The following is a 27,555-nucleotide window of genomic DNA, read 5'->3' as shown; positions in this document are numbered from 1 at the left end:
GGGTCAGCTGTCCTGGCTCTGCTCCCTCTCATGCTCTTGTCCACCCCCAACCTACCTGAGAAACGGAAAATGCCTTGAAGCTATGTAAGCACTGCTCAGCAACAGCTAAACCATTAGTGTGCTATCAGACTGTTTTGGCCACAAATCCAAAACACAGCATTATGCAGCCTGCTATGAAGGACGCTGACTCAATCCCAGCCAGACACAGTACAATTTATTTACAATGATGCTTCCTGCATAATGTAATTCAGACTAGCTGTAATTTATATTAGCATCATCTATGCTTCACAGGAAGGGATCCTAGAATCCTCCATGCAGAGTTAGCTATTAATTTTTATGAAATTACATTTAAATACTTCTGTATAACCAAGGAACAATGCTTTTAGTAAGACCATAATGGTTAGAATTAAATTAATTAAGTTCTCTAAAGGCAGCTCTTCTCCCTTCAACAATAAGCATGATTTTTAAGCCACTGAAATCACTAAAAGCTCTAGTGTCCATTAAAGCAGCTTTAGCAAGGTTAGTTAATACCTCACAGCTCTGCCATCTGTTTGGAATATTGGGCCTTAACTTCTGTTCACACACAACTTTCCTCATTTCTTCAACAGAAGGATCTGAAGGAACAAGGTCATAGTATGGCAACTGGTAATCTTCATGGATTCCTGTAACAGGTTGAAAATAGCTTTATTTTAGCTAACACTGGATTATGTATTCTTCACTTTTTACTGTGTTCCTTATCAGTACCCTACCAGTTCTTGGTTTTCATTTTTAAAAGTTACATCACAACAACTGACTAATAAATAAAAATCCTTAACCACACCTTAGAAGTATTTACATTACCCTTCAAGGATCTAAAATTTATAAAATTGGAAGAGATAGAAGCTACATCAAATCTTTCACATGCTATACTAAAAACATGCTTCTTCAGAGCACATAATTGATAACAGCATGCTTCATTTTAAATAAGATATAGATTTATCTGAACACATTATAGCTAGGTCTTGTGGTGCTTGCCTCTTGCTCACAAGAGTACTGTATTTTACTCTTTTCTCCCCTCTATGTAAATATTTGGAAAAAAAGAAGAATATTTCCTATTTTCTTCAACAAGTACGGTCTGTCAATTTAGAAAGAGGTTGAATAGACCATTTATCATTTACAGGATTAACAACTAGAAAGTCTGAGATCAACTGGCTATTACTTTCCACTATTTTTTGAGCAAACTGTTTTCAGAACCTGAATAAGTTTAAGTTCCTCATAATTCCCTAATACGTCCCATTTTATAAAGATTGCCACGTACCACCAATTGAACACCGCCGAGCTATTTCCCAAAACACTAATCCCATTGCATAGATGTCTGCTCGTTTGAATGACTCAAAATGTTTCATATTTATGGAATCATCTAGGACTTCAGGAGCCATGTACCTGTGTGGAAAAAAAAATATTTCATAAACAAGTCTCCAGTCTGCACATGCTCATCAGTATATCCTATTTAATTAAATCCTAACTATTCTCTGCAATCTCACTCTCAAGCCCATGTGCACATGCTCTCTAAGAACTGTGTGTCAGCAGCTGGAGGCAGGCATGGGTCTGTTCAGGTTGAGCAACTGCAGCAGCATAAGGGATGAAGCTGAAACTACAGAGAAGGAAGGGCCCAACATCAGTAGCTGGAACGGGAACTACAGGTCCTAGGTGCATGTCTGCAGGTGGTAAGAGCACCTATCTGGAGCTAGTGGTCATTCTGTGAATGAATTCTGGGCCAGCAACTGTAGTCTGATAGAAGGTGAAGGAAACCCTGGTACCAGTAACTGGAACAAATGAGTGGGTCTGCTTCAGCTACTGAAATAAAAGCATGGACCACAGGCTTCATGGTCACAGCTTACAGGCACCAGCTACAGCAGAGAAAGGGGACAAGAAAAACAGAGTAAGGGTATAGTAGAGGAAATGTATTGTATTAGAATATCTGTATAGAGGCTTTGCCCCAGAGGTCCTGGTTGCCCTTGATGGGCTGCAGCTGCGATGTCCTTAATTGGGCTGCAGCTGTAACCAATGAAGATGACTGGGATAAAAGGGGGCAGGTTAGCCAGTTGGGGAGAGTCTTGGAGGAGCCCTGACCTGAGAGAGAACAGCATGCAGCAGAAGGAGTCAGTGAGGATCTGCAGCCATACGAACACACTGAGGAGGTATAGACTTTAGAAATCAGATAATATCATTATGAAACTAGAGAAATAATAGAACAACAACATAAGGGTCTCTCAGCACCAGCAACTGGAGCGGGAGTCACAGACTGCAAGGTCTGGGTACCAGCTGCTGGGCTGAGCAAGAAGATTTGCATTTCTCCAACCCTGCACAGCTGGTGTGCAGGACTGTAATTAACTAGCAACCTTCAAGCTGGTCTAGTCAGCATCCAGGCAGGGATATTTGCCAGGACAAGAGCTCATGCTGATATTTGAGGGAATCCATGCAGGTAGGCATGCATACAAATACATCAGCTGTTTGCTGCTGTGGATTAACCCAGCAGGTGAGTATGAGATCCATGGAGCTCAGAGTATTAGACACAGCAAGCCTTGGATGGATGGTTGAGGGGCTCATAAACATGCATGGAGTTGTGAGGCTGCAGAAGGGAGTATGTACTTTCTCTAATGAAGTTCAATCCTGATCAGCTGAAGAGAAGGCAGGAGACTTGGCTGTCTATAGTTATGTTTTATACAAGTTCTGACAGTGTTTCATGTGGGTGTTGAAGGCAGCACATGGTGCGCAGCAATCTGTATAATCAGCCCTATCAGTACAATATGTGTCTGTGTATGACTGGTTGGATCCCAAGGAAGAAAGCAGCAGCCACATCCACGGGCCTCAGATGAACAGAGCCTTAGCCCTTTGGAACACACCAGCTTCCTCTAGCCTACCCTCCAAGGGTCAGGCTAGAGGAAGCCCCACTTCCTGTAATCTGAAAAACTATAGCAGCCACCTAAAATATCCCCTAACAAGCCTAAAGCAGGAGTAGACAAGAAGTTTCTTAACAAGAAGTTAAGAAACCAGCACCATTAAAAATTTCTTGACAAAGGCCCACTATCATTGCAGTGCCCAATTTTTCATCATATAGTTTGCAAATCCCACCCTAAACCTTGCTTTTTAAAAAATTAGCAAGTTACATGGGCTACAAATTAACAACTGTGCTCATCAATTTGGTTTACCCACATTTCCTGCAAGGTGAAACATCAGTAACAAAGTTTCTCTTAAGAAACAAGGCCTGAAAACCCATCATGGCATCCAAGTGATTGTTACCTTGTTTAGTGAGTAAGTCTGACATGGGAACACCAAGCAAAACATCAGCGCAGACCTTACTGCAAGAGCTACTGACAGCAGCATCCCTGCTGGCTGCTGGCAAGAGTGAATGTTATTTGCTGCATCAAGTCAACATCAGTGGTAGCACTGCTCTCTCATTCTGATTGGGTTCTGGCAGCTAAATCCAGTATGTGATGTTTAGCAGAGTCTCAAGCCGACATACCAATGAAGCAGGCCAACAGTGGCACCTGGGCTTTGAAGAGCAGTGTTGAGTGGTAAAAAAGCAACAAGTGCAGAATACTGGAGTGTGGAATACAGTGCCAGGCAATAGCTCTACCTCTGGAACAGCCACAGAAGCCTAGACATTGTTTCATTTAATCAACAGCATTGTAGGATTTTCTTTTCCAGTATCAGGGATGGTAGGCAGAATGCAAGACACACTGCTTAAAAGAAATTTCAGGACTCCCTCAGTACTACAGAAATTACATAGATATAAGGAAGCAAGGGCTATCAAGATATGTAAAAAAATGCAACAAATAGTTGCATTTGTTCTGAATTACCCAGAACTTCAACAAAGTTTGCTGAGATGAGAGTTCTCCTAAGGCACACATTCCTCACAAGTAATAAACACAGCACAAGCAGAGGACAACTGTCTGAGTTGAGTGTAAGGTTTACTTTGACAGTATTTATTGAGTGGAAGTGGAGTATTAAGTATTGCTGCAATCTTTGATATGGACGAGGCTCAAATTGTTCTGGTCCACCCGTATCAAAGATGTTTTAATCAAGAATAGAAGATTGTGGTGAACACCTTAATGCTCACCAAGGATTCTGCATTACAGGATACTCTTATGGTACTTCATGTGCTTGACACTAAGTGATTATCTTGGAGCCTAGCAGAAAGAATATTTGATCTATCTTAAGATGCCATGAGGATGAAAAGAGTGATGGACCTGAAAAAACAGTAACTAGAAACCCCAACCATTGTGCAAGATGTCAGCCGGAAACACTAAACAAGCAGTAAAGGAGATTCTCTCGACTTCCATGAACCATCCAAAGAACAAGGCTTTTAACAGGAAAGACCACAAGAGGCCTGAATGTGGCAAAAAAATCCCCCTCCCCACGTGAGTTCCATTGGCAAATTGACCTATTACCATGGTCCTCCATCAATGCATTTAGATTGGCTTTGGCTTCCATGACACAGAATGGTGAATGACTGTTGAGAGATTACTGCTGGAACAAGAGAGGCGAAAGGCAAGGAGGTCGTGTAGTGAGGTCAGCAGCTCAGCCATTTCATGGCTGTTACACAAAGGGGAGAGAAGTAGGCATTTCCTTGTCAGATTATGTGTTGGAAATGCATTGCCTGGCAGAAGCAGTATCTTAGGTTCTGGAGAGAGCAACTCTGTTTCATAGAGTAACTCTGACCTTCTGAGCAAGGTCTGCAGCTCAGTATCATCCAAGAACAAAAGGATAAGTCTACAAAGAAGGGTATGAAGTGTGTTGAGCATGGTCTTGCCAAACTTTGGGTGCCTGCTGACATCTTTCTCCCATCTCTTTTAGTCCAAAAGCCCAGTACTAGTTGTCTAAATTTCTTGTACAACATATAGGGAGCTTTGTGTCATCAACTAGACCCATACACAAAATGTGTGGCATCTCCTTTCATCAAGCCTACACTCTACAAGGTAGAATTCTGCCCATATTTTGTTTAGGTAAACTTCTAAGAAGCACCCATGGTAAGAATCTGCTGCCAAAATTCTTTTAAAACACAACGTATCTGAACTATCAAAAGTAACAGCTGGGCCACACTTCTAAAAAAATATGAGGAGAATAAGGGTTTTCTACTTGCCTCAGGGAGTGAGAGAGAGATTCTATTTCCTTCTCAGTTTAAAGCTCACATTCCCTGCTTTATGTTGCAGGCTGAGCTGTGAAAGCACACAGTTCACCCCTCTGGTAAAGCTAAGCCTCTGAACAGAAAAGAAATAAAGTCAGAGAATTCAGTCAGAAAGAGGGATCATCAGTTTGACTCAACACCCTGATCACTCACACAAGAGTAAGTCTGCTTGCTCCCTAGACATACATTTTTACAATAATCATTAGAAAAACAGACCTCACCAAATCTCTCTGAACTTGTACACAAAGCTTCCATGTGCAGAAGAGGTACCAGCAGTGGCAATCAGTGGGAGTTAAAACTGTCACTGAACAGGTAAGACTTGAACTGTACTATGAAAAATTAAATCAGAGGTGCAGTTACTTACCTAAGAACGCACAAGAGGAAGAAGAAGGGTCTAAGCCTTTTACAAGAATGAGAAATTTTCAGAGAGGTAGAAATGACTAATGTCTTTAAAAGGTGAAACAGATTTAGCCCTCCTGCTGCCCACTCCAGCAAGCAGAAGTTCCTACAGCTTTACCCTTGTGAAGAAGCATAAGACAGATGAACAAGCAATTTAATAATGCATATGCAAGAAAAGATCTGGTAAGTGGGATCTGCAAACACAGCTGAAAGGATGCTTTCTCCAGTGCCAAGACTAAAGAAAGAAAATGATTTGTATGTCATTTTCCTTTGCATGTAGGTGTAGTAGAATATTCAAAAATCACACGTGGCATGCGCCCTGCATGCAGCTAAATTTGTAATGATGAATTCTGAAATAAGCCTGCTACTGGACACTTTGAGAAGGAATAATACTCAGTTCCTTATAATTTAGAAGTAGTTCAGAAAATAAATCTTGCCTGACCATTTGTGTGGTATTTTTAAAATTGGCAAAGGACTAGTACAGCGGAGCTTTAGAACAAAGTAACTTCAGCAGTGTACACATCAGTAAAATAAATTTTCAGTACATATTCTAAAAGCTTTAGTTAACTGAGCCTTGAAATAATGTTTAAGGGTTTTTTCCCTTACACAAAGACATAGCTCAAGAGGCATCCAAGTTCACTGTAAAAACTCAATCAACCCCCCCCCCCCCCCCCCGTATTGCTTACTAAAGGGATATAGAAAAAAAAGTGGTTGTGATATAAACTGGAGATTGGACAACATCAACACAATTTTTTCAAACACTGCTAGGCCATATGGGCTTGCTTAGCTGTCACACATTCAGTGCTGTGTCAAACTGGAGTTTGACACAGCACTGAACCTTTAGGCATTAGAAGAATGAAAAGCTGTCCACATCCAAAATGCTTGCTGTGGTTCACTGTTAGTGCTGCTACCTCTGTATCCTGTATAGATGCATGGATTACTAAGGGAAATTTATTTATAGCTTCCAGTTATTATTGCCTGAAGGTTCACCAATGATAAATTACTGACAGCAAGTTTTATTGCACTTGTGCTGACTCAGTTAAACAGCTCTGAATTCTTCTAGGGCAGGAAAAACCTGTATTTCCAAATTCAGAAAAAGTTTTTAAGAGAGACTATATTGATTCATCCACTTAAGATTCTATTTATGCATTAAATGACAAAGATGACTGTTTTAACTTCTTGCATTTCTTTAAAAAATGTGATTCCAAGATAGCCCCGTGTCCAAGACTCTGCACCTTGTATGTTCTTCCACACAGGCGTCACACTGACAACTACAGCTTTTTACTGTCACTATCAATATCCTGTTTTACACTCCTGATTTCCATGCAATACATGGCAAGAAGGAGAAAGAGAGCACTGAAGTCTCTAAAATCATCAGTCATGAAATCTCTTAATTGTTTGAATTAATATTTGTGCCCTACAATACTTAGCAAGTTTTCAGCATTTTACACAAGCCAACATTGAACGTGCCTTTTAAGCGCCTACCATCTAACTAAAATACTGGCTGACAAGGAAGTGCCTAAGAACTCTATCTGCCATTACCTTTTCCTGCTGTTTATATTTCTATCAACACAAATTTATATGGGACAAGAAAAACCAAAGCATTTTATCATAGAAGTCGCCTGATACATCACATAAAGATTTTACCTTTTTGTTCCCACTCTGTGATTTGGGGCAATGTCAATTGTGTCTGTAGCTGAATCGTGCCTAACCGCTAAACCTAGGTCTGCAATGCAGCATGTTCCATTCTTTTTCACCAGTATGTTTTTTGATTTTAAATCTCTGTGGGCAATTGCTGGTTTGCCTGTAAAGGAAAAAAAAGAGAATTTGTAAAAAAAACTCCAAACCAACCTCCTTTTATTCTAAGTCTGGTGCAAGCTTCTGTTTGAAGGAACAGAATTCCTTCCAGTTCTGACATTTTATGTGCACCAGAGTACCTCCTGAAATCATTCACTGTAGATTGGCTGTTCAAGAAAGTGCCTTTCATGTTTACTGCATTACACCCCACTTGCTCCTTTCCCTTTTCCTGCTAGTATTTATTGCACACACATCCTACTCAAACATTGTCTCAACTCAAAGTTAAGAAGATGCTACATGCACCATTCTTGGTGCCTTTTAACAGGTATTTTGTACAAATGATTGTTACATCACAACACCAGAGAAAAGAAGGAAAAAGCCTTTCAAATTAAGAAGTTCTGTGAATTTGGAAATCATCACAGAGTAGAACGAGTTACTTATGTGTCATTAAAAAAAACCAAAAAAACAAAAAACCAACCAGTATTATCCACATGATAAGCAGAATAATTGTAAGATTACCTTGTGTGCCAACAATTTCCATGTGCAGATGAGCAAGACCACTGGCAGTGGACAAAGCTAATTTTATCATTCCTTCCACTGTTACTGTATACCTGTTCAGGTAATCAAAGAGTGATCCATGCTCGTGATAGTCTGACACTAACCACAGCTGAGTCCATGTACCATTGTCTGCAAAATAAAACTGGCATGAATACCACACATACACACACACATATGACAAATAAACAACATGTTCCACTTCTATACAACGCTTACGAAGTACAAATTATGGTCTGCAAGTAACCTTTGTAAATTAGACTCTTACTATTAGTCTCAGGCTCTTCTATTCCTGTAACATTTTAATGCCTCTGCAAAGGTTGGTAACACCATGGGAGAGTTTCTGAAAAGCTTAAATATTCTTGTATTTAAATTAAAACACAAACCATAGAAAACTGATGTCACTATAATTCTGAGGTGTATATTCAGGGTGAACTGTTCAGGGTATTAGCCAGGCCTTGCCTTTCCCTAGGTTTTCTACTAGAGTGGGGCACAGGGAACAGTGCTGAATGCGTGATCCAAAACTAATCCTATCACTATCAGTCTAGCACAATATTGTCCAGGCTAATAAAAAAAAAGTGTTTCAAACTTTGCTCCCTGATTCCTTCAGTCTTCCTATAACCTATCAGCCTGGGAGACAATTCCCACAGTGGATTTTTCCTCCTAGAGTAGAAGCTTACAAGCAGCAACCAGACACAAAGTTAAATCCCACCTCCGATGACCTCTAAATTGCTGGCCAAAATTGAGGTTTCCAGGAGGCACAAAAGTAAAGAAAGCAAAAAACACCAAGGAAATCAGCTTGCTTTGACTTTTGATTGAACTATGACAAACAAGATGAGCCACAATACATTTGTAGCTATCCCAAGGCATACAAATGACCTATAAGAACTTAATTGTTCACATAATTAAAGCAGTGACACAAAATACCTTTAAGTTTAAGCCACAGAAAGAAGACTGTCAAAGGAATTCAAATCAAGATGGGAGCAAAAGTATTTTTTACCTAAGAAGTAGAAATATACCTAGGAAAGAACAATCCTGCCACTGAATAGGTTTCCCAATTTTGTTGTGTTATAAAAGCACCTCTCCTGTGGCAGGCTTGAAAGATGTTTTTATAGCCAGGTAGTTTTACAGAAGAATCTTTCATCTCTTTAGAAGAGCAGTTATCCCATAAAAGACATCTGTTGGACTCCTAGCCTGAATTATATAGCCCCTGTTCTCTCAGAACAAGTGAGAGCACTCAGCACAAATCAAAAAGATGCCTCATTATGTGATAGTCCCTAAAGATTGCTCAAGAATATGAAGAAAATGAAAAAGGGAAAGAAGTTCAGAACTTATTTCCTATTGCAAATATACTGAAAAAAATTTACTTTCCAAAGAACACTCTTGTCTAGAAAAGCCAGAAGTACAAAATGCCTGCTCTAAAGATTGACAGAAACCACCTTTATAGAAACACTTGTGCTTATCTTTAACTTAACACTTTGGTGGGGGTGGGAAAACTTGCAAACATCCCTTTTATTTGGATGTTTTTAGGGAAGTCAGTGATGCCATTAAAAAGATCTAAAAATAAAAGATAAAAATCAAAAAATCTACCAAAATTAAAAAGCCTCCAAACACTTCAGGGTAGGAAAAATACATTCAAACAATTCCCATAATGGAAAGAGAACTCTGGCTTGCTACATGTACAGAATAGTCTCAACGAAGTTGTTTAGACAGGTGAAAAGAAAAAAAAAAATCAGTCACATTGTCACACACTCCAACCTGTACAAGACTGGTAGAACGCACTACTGCTGCAGGAAGAGTCTTTTGGGATGCCTAAGTGCTGTTTTTTAAAAAGGAACACAGAAAATAAAGATTTAAAAAAAAAAAAATCTGAAGTTATTTTTTTTTAGAACTGCTGCATCTCTTGCTACTTGGCAATGTCCAAGCACAAACTCATAGAACTCAGCATAGTATTAAATGTGATTTTTTCCTAAGAGAATTATGGTCTCTGAGGAATCAATCCAAGAGTATTGGGCTTCACTAAACAGTCTTACAGAACTATTAGAAAACAGGTATGAGTTCACAGGCACAGAAAAGATGCTCTTAAATACACAAAGAACTGCAGAAGTTCCAAGTAAACTAACCTTATCACGTGAGAATATTTTCTTCACTCGGTTTTATTCTACTGCTTCATCAGTTATGACCCTACACTGCCTGAAATAATCCTCTCCTGGGCATTATCATCATACACATTCATTACTTAGTCCTGTATTTTATTTCTTCTCCTGTTTCTTAGGACTGGGATACCTCACCAGGTGTCTGTACTAGCCACCTAGCTGTAAGGAAGGAAATAAAACAGATTTTAATTAGTCTACCAGACCTATTGTCTTTAAAAAGCTCTATAAAAGATGTCAGTTTCTGAAGAATTATCACAGCTTTGATTCAAGACTATGGTGCCTTTGCATAAAGTTCCTCCCCTCTTAACACTACATTTCCTCCTAAAAGGGGAATATGCTGCTGGTTACAGACTCTTCTATTCAGCTTTATCTTGTGTATTACCTGCAAGTTTTAATATTCAAGCCCTAACTTCCTTCGAAAGAAGAAATATAAACTGGGCTTACCATCCAGTCTGAGAAGAACCATGATTCTTTCCTATTATGTGCCATATTCGTGACCCTTCAACCAGATTTTAACAAGGGACAGTGTTACATCAAAATCAATTATATAAATAATTACAGGCAAGCTGAAATGCAGCAATAGGTCCAGTGTCCAGCTATCAGAAGGGACCTACTATGTTCGCCTTGCCTTGCTATATTTGACAAGCCATACATTTGTTTAGCACTCTAAGCAGAATATGTTACAATAAACTTAAGTCTTCTTATTCTGTTGACAGTAGTTGATTATTACCAAGTAATAATTAACCTGACCTGTAAAATACCTGAGTATTTTTAGCTGCACAGTAAACAGCATCTGCCATGAAGCTTTCAATCACAGGATTTGCATTATCAGGTAGGAAAAAGTAATTACACTCAATAGTAATTACATACAGTAGCCCAGCTTTCCATGATTAGGCAATCTAATTTATTTTATGAACTCGCAATGATCAAGAATCTTAAATAATTTCAGAATACTCAAAATTTACAAAAAAATTACATGTGTTATTGGAAACGTATTTAAGAGATTAATTATGGTTATTTCAGCTATTTCAGGACCCCTGAAAGTATTTCATACCACCAAGGACACTCAGAAGTACAAGATTTTAATTTTAAACTCCAAATAAACATTGAAATTCTGAGAAAAGAAGCTTTCAGATTTGTTGTCAGGAGACTGATTACGAATGTTCAAGCAAAATCCATCTTAGTAGAGCTGACTCATGAAGAAAGGAATTTATACAATTGCTATATCAAATATATAATCAAGTTTCAATTAAATTCAATTGATTGGAATCACTTAAGTGAAAAATGTTTGGTTTTTTTCCACATCAACATTAGCGAAACAAAAATGTTTTCTGTGGTGTTATGTAGTGAAGTGTTTCAAAGCAGATATTTTGCCCTTTTTGGCACACCGTAATATTAGAAAAAAAAACAGGAAAAAGCAGTGACAAATCAGATTCAGATGGGATCTCCCACTAGAAATCTCTTAGAAAGGAGATATTCAGGGAGATAGCACTTTTGTCAGTGACTAGATCATGACTGTTGTCTTGTTAACATAACAGCTTGACTCAATCATGTTGACACAGTCATTTGACTTGATGAAAAGCACTTGAGCTGTGCAGATTCCCTCTCCTCAGGCTAAAGCCAGAGCTTCAAAAAGAATAAATGGTTGAAATATTACTTCTCCAGAGTCAGGAATTCTGCTCATTTCTTTGCAGCATATTGTTTAACATCACTTTTGGGGATCTACTTACCATGAAAGACGTTCTAACTGAACCAAGCTCTCATACTGGGGAGTGTGCTTTCGGTTAAGGGGAAGGAATAGAGAAGTCAAGGTATTTTAGTGCATAAAGTTATCTGGACGTGTGCAGTGCAAGACTTCACCTTATTTTAATCCGCCTACAGACAGTTAAGATTACAGCCAGCTAATGCAGAGAAATCTTTAGTACTGTGAACTGTGGCTCTTGACACTACTCTTTTGCTACTAGAATAGTACAGTGAAGTAGTTCCTGATACACTTCACCTTGCAGTAACTGGGTTAGAAAGAACAAGACAAAAAACCATGCACAAAAACTGTGCTAAGTTTAGATGGCACAAAACAAGACAACACATGGCCCTGAAAATAACTTCCCTAACCCAGCAGAATTTGGAAGTCAGCACACACTTGCTATACAAAGAGCTACGCAGAACACAGAAGTTGTCAGGCAGACCACAACTGCAATTAAAATCATTCATTGCTTCTCAGCCCTCAAGCTGCCTTAACTGTAGCACCTAGTTCCCAGTGGATTACAGGATGGGAAGCAGACAGATTGGACCAGCTCCTGTAGCCTCTGAACATAACACAGGTTTGGGGAAGCAGAAATAAGAATGTGCCATTAAGGCATATGGACAGTCTAAAGAGTGTAGTGGAAAAAGGAGTGAAAACTGCAGTTCAATCACAATCCAAACACACAGTCTAATCCAAACACACCCTCCTACCCAAAGGAACCCATTCCACCAATTTTACTCTAAATAGACAGCCAGATGTTCCTCAGCAGTTGTGAAAAACTGCAGTTGAGGTAAGAGGAAAGACCTTATTAATGCCTTCAGCAGCAGCAAGAACTGAAGCATGCCTTGGTTCTACAGCTCTTTTACTAGTCCTTTGCTAATTTTAAAATTACTAATACTCCTGTATCTCAGCAGTCATCTTTGCAGTACCTCAGACACACAGATTCTTGCAGTCTAATGACTTTGTGCATTCCAGACAGACTGCAGTAACTCCTGAATACATTCAAAAGTCAGCCCTACAGAGAAATGGACGCAAACCCTCCACAGAGATTGCTGCTGTGAACGAATACATAATCTTGCACCTGGCACCATACGAACATTCATCAGTTAGCACCAGCATCTACAATGGAGGACTGTTCCTTAAGCCACTGGAACACTTGGTGTTCTTAAGCCATTGTTCTCTAAAGCCACGCTGTGATACACCTTCTCCTTTTGGAGTGCATCTGCTAAACTTGGAGAACAACCCCCATAATGGTCCCTCTATGTTCTCTCATTTAATGGGATACAGGTGGCCTGAAGTATTCTAAACAAGAATTGAAGTTTTAACCTCCTTCAATATTCAGGACTGAATTCTTAGTCCAGGGAGCAAATTGTGTGTACATATTTCCTCACTGAGAGAATATAGAAGGTTATACTATGAATTAATTCTGCACTGATGGGTTAAAAACAACAACACAGATTTCTGCTCAGACAGCAATACTGTTAGAAAACAGTCAAGAATAGTGGTCTTTTCAAAACACATTTTTATCTACTTTTAAAAACCAGACACCAACTAGTTCTCATTAAAGTACAAGAGCCTTACTCTGAAGACCCAAACCCTCAAATAGTGCCATGACCTATCAGTTAAGGATTTCTTCTTTGTACATAAAGCATATTAGCAGAAAAAAAATTCATATCACATTATATTATATTACAAGGAAACTAAAGATGACCAAGTCAAATGCTATAGCATCTGCAACACAAAACAGCAAGCAAGAAATTATCCAAAAAACCCACCCATTTAGGAAACCTTTCTCATACCTCCTCTTCACAGCAGTCAAATGTATTTTTGGGACAAACTACCTGGAGGTTTCAGGCAAAAGGAGACACTGGTATACTTACAGATGATTTTGTGAAAAGTTACATCTAAGGTATTGCAATATATCCTTTATGCTTTTAAATGAGAAATAGAAGCTAAAGCTTCTGCAGAGATAGCTCTTCATTTATGGCTTTAATGCAGCTGATCTAATTTTAAATCCAGGCTCCAGATACTCACTCCCCTAGGCCAATCAGAGCAAACTCCAGCTCTTGCAGGTGCTGGTAACACCAAATACAATTCTAGGCATGAAAATAAGACAGTTTCTCATGGTAAGCATAGTAAGCTGCAGGAAAAAGTTGCCTGGTATTGTGTTGATCTGCAAGCTCTTGAAGGATAAGAAGTTGCACAAACATCTGTTAGGAGCAAGTTAACTTACACAACCCTTTCCTGGAGAAGTGCTCTGCACAATCTCTTGGATTCTCTTCCTATTCTACAGATTTATATAGAAACTTGAAATTCATCTAATGGTAATTAAAAAGAACTTTACACATATACTTGACCCTCACTAAAAGCATTTAGGAATTTCCCACAAAACTGAGAGCCTTTTAAAAATCCAGGATGTGTGTGAATTATTGACTCCTCCCTAATGTGACAGAATTTTCTGTTAATGCTTTCTCCACAAAGAAGTCAAATGCCATTTGTAGTGAAATATGTAATTTCAGATGAAAATAACTGAATGAAACAGCATCTTAATATTTTAGCTCCCCTTAATGAAAGAAACCCAAAACTTGGTTTTGTCAGATTCTTGGCTCTTTACTGGAATTGCAGGAAAATCCAAGAAAACTTTAATCTGTCCAAAAATCACAGCAAATCAAAGTTGAAAAAATGGTTCCTCTAACTGGATGATTAAAGGCTTATCAGGAGAGCTTCAGGAAGCAGGTATAGTTTTTTACTATTAGAAACAAATAATTCCATTTTTGCAATAGATTTTCTAATTGGACTTCTAAAAGAATAACATCTCATAACTCAGCCTTAAGAATAAATCTTCTACCTCCTACTTTATATGAGGACAACAGGATGAGACATGATCTCTTTCAGTCCCAAACATCTATATTATTAGGCTGTGAGGTAATGACGGGTACAAGTATTCAGCAGATGTGTGGGCTCACATGATAAGGCATCCCCTTTTTGATACCAAAGCATTTTAAACAAATTTAAACAAAGCATATTCTTCCAAAAAAAGAGACAATGTACTTTTTCCTTCATTAAACCTATGAAAAATGTGCCAAACCCTGAACTCCTGCAGTAACAAAACTATTTTTTGCTACTGTTAAATGGATCCTCACATTTTTTTCCTTCATGCACTGCCTATTCTGACCAGATGCAGAATCAGCAAAACAAATTCATAGTGTCACCAACCTTTGTTGTCTGCAGCTATAAATCCAAGAATGTTTTCATGGCGTAGCATAACTGTCTGATAAATTTCTGCTTCTCGAAACCATGACCGTTCCTCTCTTGAAGAGAAGATCTTCACAGCAACTTCTTCTCCTCTCCACTTCCCCCGCCAGACTTCTCCAAAGCGACCCTTACCAATGCTTTCTTGAAGTACTATAGTTCTTGCGATTGTTCTTTGCACAAGTAAAGGTAAACCTAAAAAGAAGATTTTACATTTGCTTTAAATATGACTCTACAGAATTAGTACTTATCCCACACACTGAATATGAGATCTTATTTCTAATAGGGTATTTCTCTTAAAATCTTAGAGAGTATGTTCATTCTAACTGCTTGTTGAGGACTGCTAGCAAGCACATAGGTAAGATTCTGCCTTCACCCTTAAAAGGCCAGCTAACAATAAGTACTCATGGAGATTATGCTACAAACTACTATGGTTGTCAAAACCACAACACAAACTTCCTTTCAGTTAGGAATGCTGTCACTTGCTGAGCCATAAAGTTTTATTTAAATGCAAAAAAGAAGCAATGATGAGGCAGTCAGGACCAGGTTTAGGCTTTTTTTTTTTTGGGGTTACTTGTTAGTGATGAAAGTGAGTTTTTTCTTAATTTTTTGGAAAAAGGACCTGCCCATAACTCTCCTGGCAAAGCAATTTAAGAGCACTCTTGCTACTGGTTAATTTACCTGGCTTATCACTAGATAGTCCATTTCTAAGTTAGTTAAACCACACATATCAGCAACACCGACTGCTGAAAATCCACACTCATTTGGATTTTGGTGTGCCAATAGCATCTTACTAATCCCGAGTCACTGTAAAATAGGAAAACATCCTTGTAATGCAAGCTTCCCGCTTTACAGGCCATTCTTGTGCATCTCACCATAATTATAATTGAGCAAAATATTTACATTCATCAAGGTTTTATAGCTTTGGAACATTTACATGCTTTCAACACAGAGTACCTCCTCAGTACATTTCAGTAATTTTACACAACAAGCAGCACTGGCATCCCTCAACCAGGCTGGGTTTTTGTTTATTTTAAATCTTTCCTGTTGTTACTTCAGGGCTTGTCACTGGATTCCACACTGACACCACACTGCAGGATGAAAACATCAGCCAGGTTATCTGCTTACATTAAGCTCTTTTGGTACAGGATTATTTCACTTTAACCAAACACTTTACAAAGTAATCTGTTATTCCATAATCGCTGTTCCAATATCTGACAGAACACCTGCATTTCCTTATGTTATTGAAAACAAATCCCAACAAATAGCTCAGATAATTAATTCTTGTCCACCTTTGGACAGTCTTTGCTAACAGCAGCACTAGAAGAACATCTGATCTGGTTGGAAGCATTGCCACACTTGTGTCTCAGTCTGAGAAGAGCAAATTAAACACTGCAGTGTTCAGAACAGCTCCTCAAAAATTCTAGACCTACAGGAATTCTCTGCATAGTCTATGCTGACAACATATCTACATGAAGACAGGACGGAAAAAAAATGTACACTATACCAGCAATTTAATCATTAATCACGGTGTTGTAATAATGTCTATTGAGAAAGTTAAAACTTTTGCTGTAATAGTCCTCAGGTGAATTGTGCTGCATGCCCAAACTATAGAGGCTCTTCTGAGAAGCCTAACCTTCATTCCTTATGGACAGACCTTTGAAATGCAGAAGAGGCCAGACGAAAACAACACAGGACCAAACTGAACCCTGATAATGTAAAATTTTACTTGATTGGCCAGAGAAATTTCTTCCTTAGAATATATGCACTACTGCAAAATCTATAAGCATACGTCAAGTACAAGCTGATTTTGTGTACCTGAAATGGGTGCTAGGCCACAGAGTTGTATCAGAAAACTGTCTGTATATTCCCACTTTCAGATGCACTGCTCTCGACTTGCTGCACCTTTTATAGGCATCTCTCCTTATTTAACATATATGCCCAGGGATATCAGCTAAACATATACTAACCTCTAAACCTTCTAGACAGAATGCCTTTCAAATTCACATTACAAACTCCCATTCAGCAAATTAACATGTCACTGTAGGATAAAAACCTTACTGTGATCTCTCCACTTACTCCTATATTTATTTTTACAATATTTACAAGATCCAACTTGCTTCTGTACGTCAAACTAATCTTTCCCTTACTACTGCTTCTTCTAGAAGATTGGAATCTGTATTTATCTTGCATTCATAGCAACTCATTACAGACTTCCTGTTGGAACTGAGCAATTTCCTCATTTTGCTATAGAAGACACACAACTCTGTATCACCAGGAACTTGAGCAACTGCTGTACTGTGAACCATACTGCCTGAAAAGCATCTCACAGGAGACAGCTACAGCCTCAGCTTTTCACATACACATTGGGCACAACTGTACTCCATGCTCTCAGATACACCTCCTTTTAACTGTGCATGAAGAAAGATGATAGCCAGTTTGCCGATCAGGAGAACAAGAAAATTTGAGCCCATATTAAATTAAACAGCAGCTCAGTGTCTGACACCTTGTATTTAGGTCATCCTTGACACCATGGTCACCTGACTTATTCCTGAAACCTTCATCAAAATTTTCTTGTATCATACAGTATTCTCAATCCTTCTTGAAAGCTAACAAAAAAAGAAAGTTAATTTTCATATATTAGGTGTACTCTGATTAGTTTAGTGACTTTCTAATGCATAAGGAGTTTGTAACTAAATTGGATAATTCAGGAAGTAAGTTCTAGAGCACTACAGGTAGCCAACAAAAGCAGCAGCTAGAATTTTGTTCTTGTTCGTAAGTCTCTACACATAAGACTTCCTCTGATGAGTAATAAAAAAACCAACATTCCATGAACTGTGAAAAATCTTATTCCCTTCAAGTTTGTATGAATTGCAAAATAGTTTTTAAGAAGCTTTATAGTCACTTCAGCTGACTCAACTTTGCATTGATTTCTGTGACCCTTAAGATTTCTAAATAGCTTAAGTTCCTGCTGGAAGTCGCCTACCAATACTATCCAAAGCTTCTCCTCATTGTAGGCAATTCTTCCTACTCCCTTGTAACTGACTTCGTCATTTGTGAGTTAAGACAGTAACAGATGGGCGTCCCCATCTGTCTATACAATATGTAGTTGATATTTAGAGATCTGCATCATGATCTGAAAATCATTCGCAGCTCCAAGAGGCTTTGAAATCCTTCTCTTAGAAGCTGTAGCTTCGCCAGAAGGGTCTATTTTAGATGTTTCATTAATGCCTTTCATGGAGTATCTCCTTATTTCAGGTCTTGTTTGTCATGGAACAGCATGGCAACACTAATGTTAAGTCAAGACCGAATAATTAATAGCAGCTTACTATTCATCATTGCTACAAATGAATCCTGCTCCCTTTCGGTCTAACTAGGAAGCTCATTTTTAGAGCTCTGATTATTTCTCTCTTTTATACACTTCTCATCAGAGAATACTGAATTAACAAAATTGGTAGAACTTTTTTATTTTACTATGAGCTCTTCTGGTCTCAGCATGAATTTAAGAGTAGAATGTGGCTTTTGCGTCACCAAACAAAACACTTTCTTAGCTGTTCCTCTTGGGTCTGGATTATTTTGCCTGTTTTGTACATTTCCGCTGTGTTTTGGCAACCTCTTGTCCCAACACCATCCCTTTCAGACAGTTCAGTTTCTGACAGGGCTAAGCACTGTTTTAACCAGCAGCTCTGAGTCTTCTCCCTTTGGAGACCCTTTTCTCTACCCCCAGTTTATTCCATAAAGGTACAGTCTTCTCAACTTTAAATGTGCTATACCCAAAGTCTGGATTAAAATACACATTTAAATGAGATTCAAATGCTGTAGGCATACTTCAGGACAGACAAAAGTTATCAATTCAAGTACTAGGGCACTATGAATTTGTATAGTCATTGATTGACTAATTCTGAGACAAAGTGACACAAGTCATTGCAAATACACACAATGTCAACAAACAGTACAGAAAGTAAGTACCTGAAGCATCTCCTATTTCACTGTCATAATCAAAGTGAAGTAGAGAACACTAAATAAGGCTAATACTGGTCTTAAAAACAGCTCAACAACATGGAACTCACTGCAGCTGAAGTTAAAAGATTCCTTTTAAGGAAACATTCAGCCTTGTTTTACAGCCTTTCAAGCATAAAAGCAAATTAGTGAAGAGGCTCCCTTAGGGATAAGTCAAATTCAACTACATTTGCTGGTTTTGCTCCTTGGATGCATTCACCAGTAGCCAATGCTCAAATACCATAGTAGGTCAGATGCTCTGGGAATCTAGACCAGCCTGAGTGCCCTGAATTCAGCTGTGAAAGCTTAGCAATTCCCTAGCATGCTCCTTTTACTTAAAGAGTAATTTGCACATAGGCAAGGGAAGGGTCAGTAGTTTCTAGCCATGTGCTCCAGAGGAATAATCATAAATTTCTTCTAACTTGGATTCTCTGCTTTTCAAGAGTTTATTCTGAAGGAGTTCTCAAACAAAAAGAGAGGTTCAGAATCACCACAGGTAAGAAGGCCAGAAGAAAAAACAGAGGATTATTCCTGATAATGAACGAAGAAACCAATTAACAACTAAGTTTGAATTTTAATTAGAAATTGTTTTCAGCCTTCCTTAGGAAAAGTCTAGATCTGCAGGCATTAAGTAAGAGTGAGACACTTCTAATAGTGTAACAATTATATATATCACGTCTTTCTGGATTCCACGATATGTAAATCTCTGACTCCTCTATATTATCTCTATCTCTGACTACTGTCTATCCTTCCTAGAACAAACAAAACTGGAGACCTAAGTCCAGCATTTGCATTTATCAAGCTCTAGCCCAATATATTGAAAGTTCTATTAACCACTTTCATTATCTACTTCTGCAAGTAAATGAGAAAATTGATATGAACACAAATTACTAAAACTCCAGTTCTAACCAGGAAACAACTTACCCTCACCAGGATCAAATCTTATTGAACACACAAAAGCTTCCTCAGCTGAAACATAGTGACCTACACACTAGTGCAAACTCACCTTCTTTAGAAAAGATATGACTAAATGAACTTTTGATCTAGATTTTAAACATGTTCAGGAAGTTACAATAATTTTATTTGAGAAAGCAACGGACTCTAAACAGTTTTACCAGTTACTGTCCTTGGAAAAGAAAAACAACCTAGATACTTGGGTTTTGTTGTTTAAATTTTTTCCAGTTCTGAGAAAAAAAAAAAGATGCAGCAATTGAGAATCAGAGTCTTTCTTTGTAGAAAGTGTTCTGAAAGGGCATCATTGTTTCAACACATAGGTTTGAAAGTAGTAGGAAATATTTTCAGTATTAAGTTACTTAAATTTTATATAGTAGAAGGTTGGTAAAAGGTTGCAGTACACAAACTGATGTCTCTCTCCCTAACATCGACCAAAGATCCATTAATTTATGCAATGATTTACCTGGCATATCATCCCCTAACAACACCTATTAAACGGACATTTTCATGTCAGAGACCAGCATAATCCTATAAGCAATTAATGGTCAGAGTTACAATAGCTGAAACTCTATGCAGTGAACAGGTTAATGCTTCATCTTCCCAGAGCAACACCTCTTCAAGTCAGAATTAAAACAAAAAACCCGCAAAATAAAGGGACAGACATTCATTAGACATGGTCTGCATACTGCATCCATTCTATACACAGAAATGCTATTTGCAATTGAAAAATATCTTCTGTAAGGAAAGAACTGGCTAAAATATTAACTCAGAATATTCTTCATACAGCAATAGCTACAATTTTTTGTTTTCAATTTAAAGCTAAAGAATACCCTTCAGAAAATTATCTAAAAACCACAGAAAATGGTTGCGTAGATAGGCTGTACAGAACAAAAAAGGTAAGTAACAGCCTTACACAACACAAAACATTTATGATAGATGACTGCAATATATATTGTGATATAATTTATATAATTATATAAATTATATGAATTATATAATTAATATAAACCAGCCTACTTTGAGAATAAGGAAGGGCAGCAACAATTCAGTGTTTCTTTTCCTTAACTTATTTTCATACATTGAATCTTCACTGATGTTGACTGAATGTACAGGAAGTTGCTTTTCTAGTATTTTCTCCAGTTAATTAGAAGTTCAAGTAGATTCGACAATATTAAAAAAACTAGATGTCTTACAAGGCTCTTAAGCACAAAGTAATTATTACTAGAAGTGTCACATTACCTGACCCAGAGCCTGAAGTTGTCATATCATAAATTAAATCCTTTAAAGTGGTTCCTTCTGATATAAAGGGACGATCCAAAGAAGGGTCTTCTTCACTTGGCACACGATGATGAATTACAGTACGATTATGACAAAGGTATAGAATCAACATTAGTGAAATGCAGACAAAACAGACAGGTCCAGCAATGACAGCAGCCAGTTCCACAGGTCCTAGGTTAGAAGCTGGTTTTTCTGGAGTAGGGCCTGAACGTTAAAATAAAAGAAAATGATAAAACCCATTAATGTCCGTTTTTTCTACTAAACTTATAGTATCCCACAGCGATACTCAAATTATTTTAATGCATTTGTTAAAGCTTTTGCACAGTAACTTTTTTCAGAATCAAAGTACTAAAAAGGACAAAAGCAATGTGCTTATTTACACTTTTTATTTAAGTCTTCAAAACTGTCCCTAACATCTGTATCCAGAAGATAACAACTCTTTTCAAATATCATGAAATTGTCTTTACAGAATCTAAGGTGAACTTTAGGCCTTCAAATTTACCTACACTTCCACTCTTACAGAATTTTGTTTGAAAAAATGAAAAAAAAAAAAAAAATCAAAAAACAAAAGAGCAAAAATCCCAAATCCCTTACCTGGTGTTGGAATTGGAAGTTCTACTTTATTGCAGAGAGGTGTGTTACAGCAATGAGACACAGTATGGACTCCATCTCTGGTGGAGGGAGAGCAAACAAATGGCCTGTCTCGGGGAATCAGATCAATTTCTGCTATACACATACTGTTGCGCATTATTTTGTCTGCAGTTCGTGTTACTGAGGCAAAACATACTCCATCTGTCATACACGTAAAGTTGTCTTTTGTACATAGCTGGCAGTAACACTCCAATTCTGTATTGAGAAAAAAGCATTAATGTTGGTATTGGTACATGTTCCGAGCTGAGAAGCAATTTGAATGACTAAAGAAATACAAATTCAGAGTGCTAGGAGGCTCTTTTGGTTACATAAACGCAGAACAGCAACACTAAAAATACAACAACGCTACAAGGCCTTTTCGTGGGACAATAAAATTGGGAGATGAGTGGAAGAAAGTAAAATTTAGATCTGAAGTCATCTCTCTTTACATAGTAATGTATTAAAAGACAAAGGCTAAAATCCTAGCTGTTCCTCCAGGTAAAGAAGCACCTCTACAATTCTTCCTACAAAAATTCTAGACTTTTAAAACAACACTGCATGAAAGTCTGCCGTTCTCAAACCAAATACAAATGATGCCATTTTTTTCAACAGTAACCACAGGTACAGCTCAAGTAAATGACAAATCGGATGCTGCTAGTTACCCAGGATTAGTATGTTATGCATTACTTGATGGTTTCCATTTTGTGCCAAAAGGGCAAATACCAGCTTAACCCTCATTAAAAACAAAACCCTGCATGATCCTTTCACAGAAGCAGAGTGTGGTTTAGATTTGTTATTTATGAAGCCACAGGAAAACACTCTTACATTACTGAAGGTGGTGATTTACTAAAGCTATCAATTGCACTAGTAAAGGAGAGGGCATGGGGAAGGAAGCAGGAATGACAGGCTAATCACCCTATGATGATAAGGTTTCATTCTTCACATTGCAGAAGTTCTTGGAGAAGGAAGACTACTACTTCTAAGCTCTTTCTCCACTCCTTCCTGCATTTACAGCACCAAATTTACATGCAGAAAATAGTGCTGGAGCAACAAAGAAAAAGTATCAATACACCTTGAGTCCACCTGTTCAACTGTGAAGAACAAAAGGTGGCCTAGAACTTGTGTACCTGCACACAGAAACATTAAAATAGAGAATTTACGACAAATTTAAAATCTTCAACATTTATGATCAAAAACCAAAAAATGTCCTGAGCCATAAAAATAGACTCTTTCAAGGCTACATACAAAAACTCACACCAAAAGAATGAGGATTAGCAGGTGTCAATCAAAAGGTCCCCCAAATTTGAAATCTGGCATTTCACCTAAATTCAATATAATATAATATAATATAATATAATATAATATAATATAATATAATATAATATAATTAATATAATCACATGGATTGCCTTAGATTTTACAGCCCTCTCTGTCACTGGTTATCATGGATTTAAATAAATGGCATCTGATCTCAAATACATATGTATGTAATCTCAAAGTTTGAATCCTGAGAAATATTCTCTTAAAACACCCCCTTCCCCCAAGATTTTGAATCAAACCATATCACTGCCAATCATCTTCTATTACTGAAGAGATTTGATCAAATTCTTAGGACCCACTATAGAAAGATAACCCTGTTTCAGAGAGATTCACCAGCACACAGACCAATGAGAAAAAGGGAGGAAGAAAACCCTAAAAATGGGATTAGAATTTTTTTTTTACTATGAAGACTATTGAAAAAAATAATTAGAAGGTAGATTAAACTGGCATTCAGGAAGGTAAAGCTTAACAGCACCACTTTTTGCACATCTTTCCCTGCCTCATCAGGGAAGTAAGGAAAGTCTTATTATTCAGAATTTAACACAAGAAAATTTAACATTTTCATGTTGCTGGCCCTTTGGTAATTTTTGCCTGAACAAATGTTTTTCAATCTACCCAAACCATTAAAAATTTCCTAAAATGTTTACACTCACTATTTCTTTCAACTTTTGAAGTGAGCACACCTTTATCTCACTTGCTTAATCCATGACTTTTTTCTACTTAAACAGTAATTGTTGCTCATCACAACAGCACATGCATCTGAAGGCCTACAGCAAGAGACAGATATTCGGTCAGATGTATTTACATTGAGTCACTGTGCAGAGGCTAAGTTACTTGAAGTGAAAAATTACATTTGGGTTGCCCTTGTTACACTTATTCATCTTCCTAATCTTGTGAAGCTGTAGAGACACACTGTTCCAACCATGACTAAAGAAAGCATTTTGTGCCCTATCTTCCTCATTCACTTTGTTCCCACCTCTCTCTTGCTATAGAATTCCCACTTAGTGCAATTTGATAAAATTTACACTTTTTTTCTGGTTTGATGCCACCATCTTCTCGTCTCCTGACAAGACACAGTTCACTGTCACACACATCGGAATTATTTCCTCGGCATAAATAAATCACTACTCCCTTATGAAGCTACTCTCCCCCTTCCAAAAGAGGGGAAAACAACGCAACGCCTAATCAGCTGAATAGCAAAGCTCCTAGGAACACAGGTTTTTGCTGCTCTCTAGTGGACACACTCTTAAAAAACCCCAAAAAACCAACTCATTAAAAATGCTTCAGGCCCCTTCCTACTCTGGCCACTTAACAGTTCTTCATGCCTTCCAACTCAAGTAACAGTAACTGCAGAGCAAGTAACAGTAGAATTTCCATGTTTTAGTAAAAGGTAGACTAATTCAGCATCTTCACAACAATCCATACCAGGAGGCAAAAATAAGGAGTTGGAATATCCTTGCCCATGTCTCATTCTCCAGTTAAAGGATATAAACTACAACTACAAGTCTCATTCTCCAGTCAAAGAATATAAACTACAACTACATGAACACATCATAGATGTTATGTCAAAGAATATAAACTACAACTACATGAACACATCATAGATGTTATTAAACATCAGCATGAGGAGTCAATGACTGACTATAGTTAAATCACTTAATTCCTATAAAGAAGTGTTTTCACTTATAACTGATATAAAAGAAAAAAGAATCCCATATTGTTGTCCTCTTGGAGATAGAATTTTTTGCTTTTTGTCCAAGTAGTCTCTGTTATTCTCAAAGAAACGTTACTGTAACTTTAAAAACTCAGATAGAAACCAGTCAGATCTCCACGCTCACTTCAATGAATACATACATTTCTAGTATGGAATGATAACAGAAAGGGATGAGAACTCTGATATAAGCTGATCTTCCAGAGCCAGTCATCTCTCAGGTAAAATACATTTCAATGCATTTGGTAAACACCGTTTAAATCTACTACCACAAAGAACACTTTCACAACTACTGAAGAAGCATAAAAAAGTTTTCAATCAAGCCTGTCCTCAGCAGAGAATTATTTTTTTTTTAATTATTATAACAGGTTTTGGATGGAACTACTAGCATGAAACTCCACTACCAATCAGTGAAAGTTCATGTTTGTTTAAATGATACAAGGTTGGGGAAATGACAGTACAAACAGCTAAACAAATGCACTGGAAGTCATACAGACAATCAGGGACATAGCCAAGAGCAGAAATTGGGTCAACACAGCAATGTAGTTCCTTGTGCATTGCATTTTGTCACTGCACCATTAACACTCTACATAGTAATGTCTGCTTTTTGAGACTGACTACCCTAAAAGAAACAGCGAGACAACACTATTCTGAAAGTGAGGGTGTGTGCATTATGACATTATCATGTCATGCAAGTTATCAACAGCATATTTCTCATATCTCATACCACAAGATTATTATCTTGTGTTGAATACCATTACCTGTGTAGTTGCTCAGACTCTGAGTTTGACAGTTTTGCCTTTCCTTTACCAAGTCTCTCTTACATGAATGTTGCAATCTGGAAAGCCCCCAGTGAGGGTAAAGCAAGCTGGCTGCATAAATGAAACCCTGAAATTATGCAGCTTGACAAGACTTAAAATCAGCTGGCTCCCAGGAGCTCAGGTATTAATACTATATACAAAATGTGAACATAGAATTAAGTACACTCTAACCACTTAACTTTTACAAATCTGTATCAAAACCAGACTGTTACCTACTGAAACAGTCTTTTTTTTTTTTGTATCTGCTGCCTTTCTGAAGACAGAAAATTGCAGAAAGACGTTTTTAGTTACATAAAACACTATGAATCCCTATGCAACATTTGTTTACATCCTGCATCACTACTTCAACCAGACAGTTTAGCACAGAACAGTACCTTCAGCCAAAGAATTTTTAGTTGGAAATTGTAAGTTGAGACATTATCTTCCAAAGGATGCTAACATGGAGCAGTACAGAAGTTAAAACTTGTGAGGTGCTCTAAAAACCCTCAAACTCACATCTTATTGCAAAAAATTAACAATTTCATAGTTAATACTTTAATAATATATATCTTTGCTTTACAAATTAAAAAAAGACAAATAGTTGCAACACCCAAAAGCAACATTTTGCTGAAAAGACACTTCTCTTGGGATATTATAAATGTTCCTCAATGGAAAATACAAATTTTGAAGCAAAAATTTCACCAGAAAGTAGAACTTCATCAGAGGAGCAATCACATTTCTTGGTTCCATAAGATGCAGAGGCTCAAGGGATAAAGGAGCAAGGCTAGGATGTGCAAGAGACAAAACCAGATTTTTGGGGATATGAGCAAGAGGGCTGTTATGCTCACTGGTAGTTCTTTCCCTGTCCAATAAAACTTGCCAAAGGAAAAAAAGCATAATACATAACAGTGCGACAGTCAGCTTCTGAGTCTGTAATTCAGATAATCCCATCAAACAATACACCTGACTCATCTGTGAACTCTTTTAGCTCAAGATACAAAAAGGTTTGGTTCTTAAAATATCTGAGACATAGGTACAGTTTTCAAAACCACAATAGTTCATGACCTTCACTAACACATTCTTCTCACAAAGGCACTAATTAAGGTTCACTGTTGTAAAGTAACAGCACTGGGTACCAAGTTTTCAGGAAAACTTTCACATAGATTTCATCCATGTTTTAAACAAAACTTCCTTCCTGCAAACAGCAGGTCTTGTCAAACAAAGTGATGCACTCAAGAAAACAGAAAAACTACTATTAAGTACCCACAACTCGCAAGTAATGATAGAACCTTGTGTAAAATACCAACTTTAAAAAAGTGGTATTTTATTCCCTGCAAAAATGTAGGTGCCAAATGGCACTTTTAGTTTTCTTGCCTTCTCTCCAAAATATTACCCAGAGATATGTTCATCCCCCTTAGAGCATGATACAGTAACAATTTGTTTCTTCTTTGGTAGAAGAATACACTTTAAAAAACCCGACAAACTAACAGGAGAAAGCTAAAATTAAAAGCCCAGATAATAATTTCACAAACATTATGAAAACAGAAAGATCTTTACTTGTACTTTTAAATTTATTCTACCATATCAATCAGATTGCTATCTTTGTTTGCAGTTAGAAGCAATTGTCTGAATACAAGAGTTTCCAAGTGGTGACTTCCCAGAACTTCATATGACTAAAGACTATGGCCTACACAGTGAAAACCAGAAAGCTTATTTTCAGACTCTCTTAAAAATGAAGGCTGCTCTACTGTTCAGCTAGCTGCTGGGATTCATTATGTGCCTGACCTCTG

The 27,555-nt window shown here is 37.6% G+C and overlaps 1 protein-coding gene across 1 annotated transcript in view; it reads right to left on the bottom strand.

Annotated features, from left to right (window-relative positions):
* Nucleotides 1-27,555, bottom strand: part of TGFBR1 (transforming growth factor beta receptor 1) — a 34,660-nt gene that overhangs the window by 5,185 nt on the left and 1,920 nt on the right. Inside the window, exons 2-8 of the mRNA XM_071450446.1 lie at nt 21,899-22,150; nt 21,266-21,508; nt 15,038-15,268; nt 7,886-8,053; nt 7,217-7,373; nt 1,298-1,422; nt 532-662 (exon numbers count right to left, since the gene is read on the bottom strand). Coding sequence (XP_071306547.1) covers nt 532-662; nt 1,298-1,422; nt 7,217-7,373; nt 7,886-8,053; nt 15,038-15,268; nt 21,266-21,508; nt 21,899-22,150 — 1,307 coding nt within the window. The remainder of the gene's footprint in view (nt 1-531; nt 663-1,297; nt 1,423-7,216; nt 7,374-7,885; nt 8,054-15,037; nt 15,269-21,265; nt 21,509-21,898; nt 22,151-27,555) is intronic.

This window comes from Agelaius tricolor, unplaced genomic scaffold (assembly GCF_023055355.1).
Source record: "Agelaius tricolor isolate 1412-34295 unplaced genomic scaffold, bAgeTri1.0.p SCAF_2, whole genome shotgun sequence".
Classification (NCBI taxonomy): domain Eukaryota; kingdom Metazoa; phylum Chordata; class Aves; order Passeriformes; family Icteridae; genus Agelaius; species Agelaius tricolor.
Note: the sequence above shows the minus strand (reverse complement) of the source record. Positions and strands in the feature narration are given on the sequence as shown.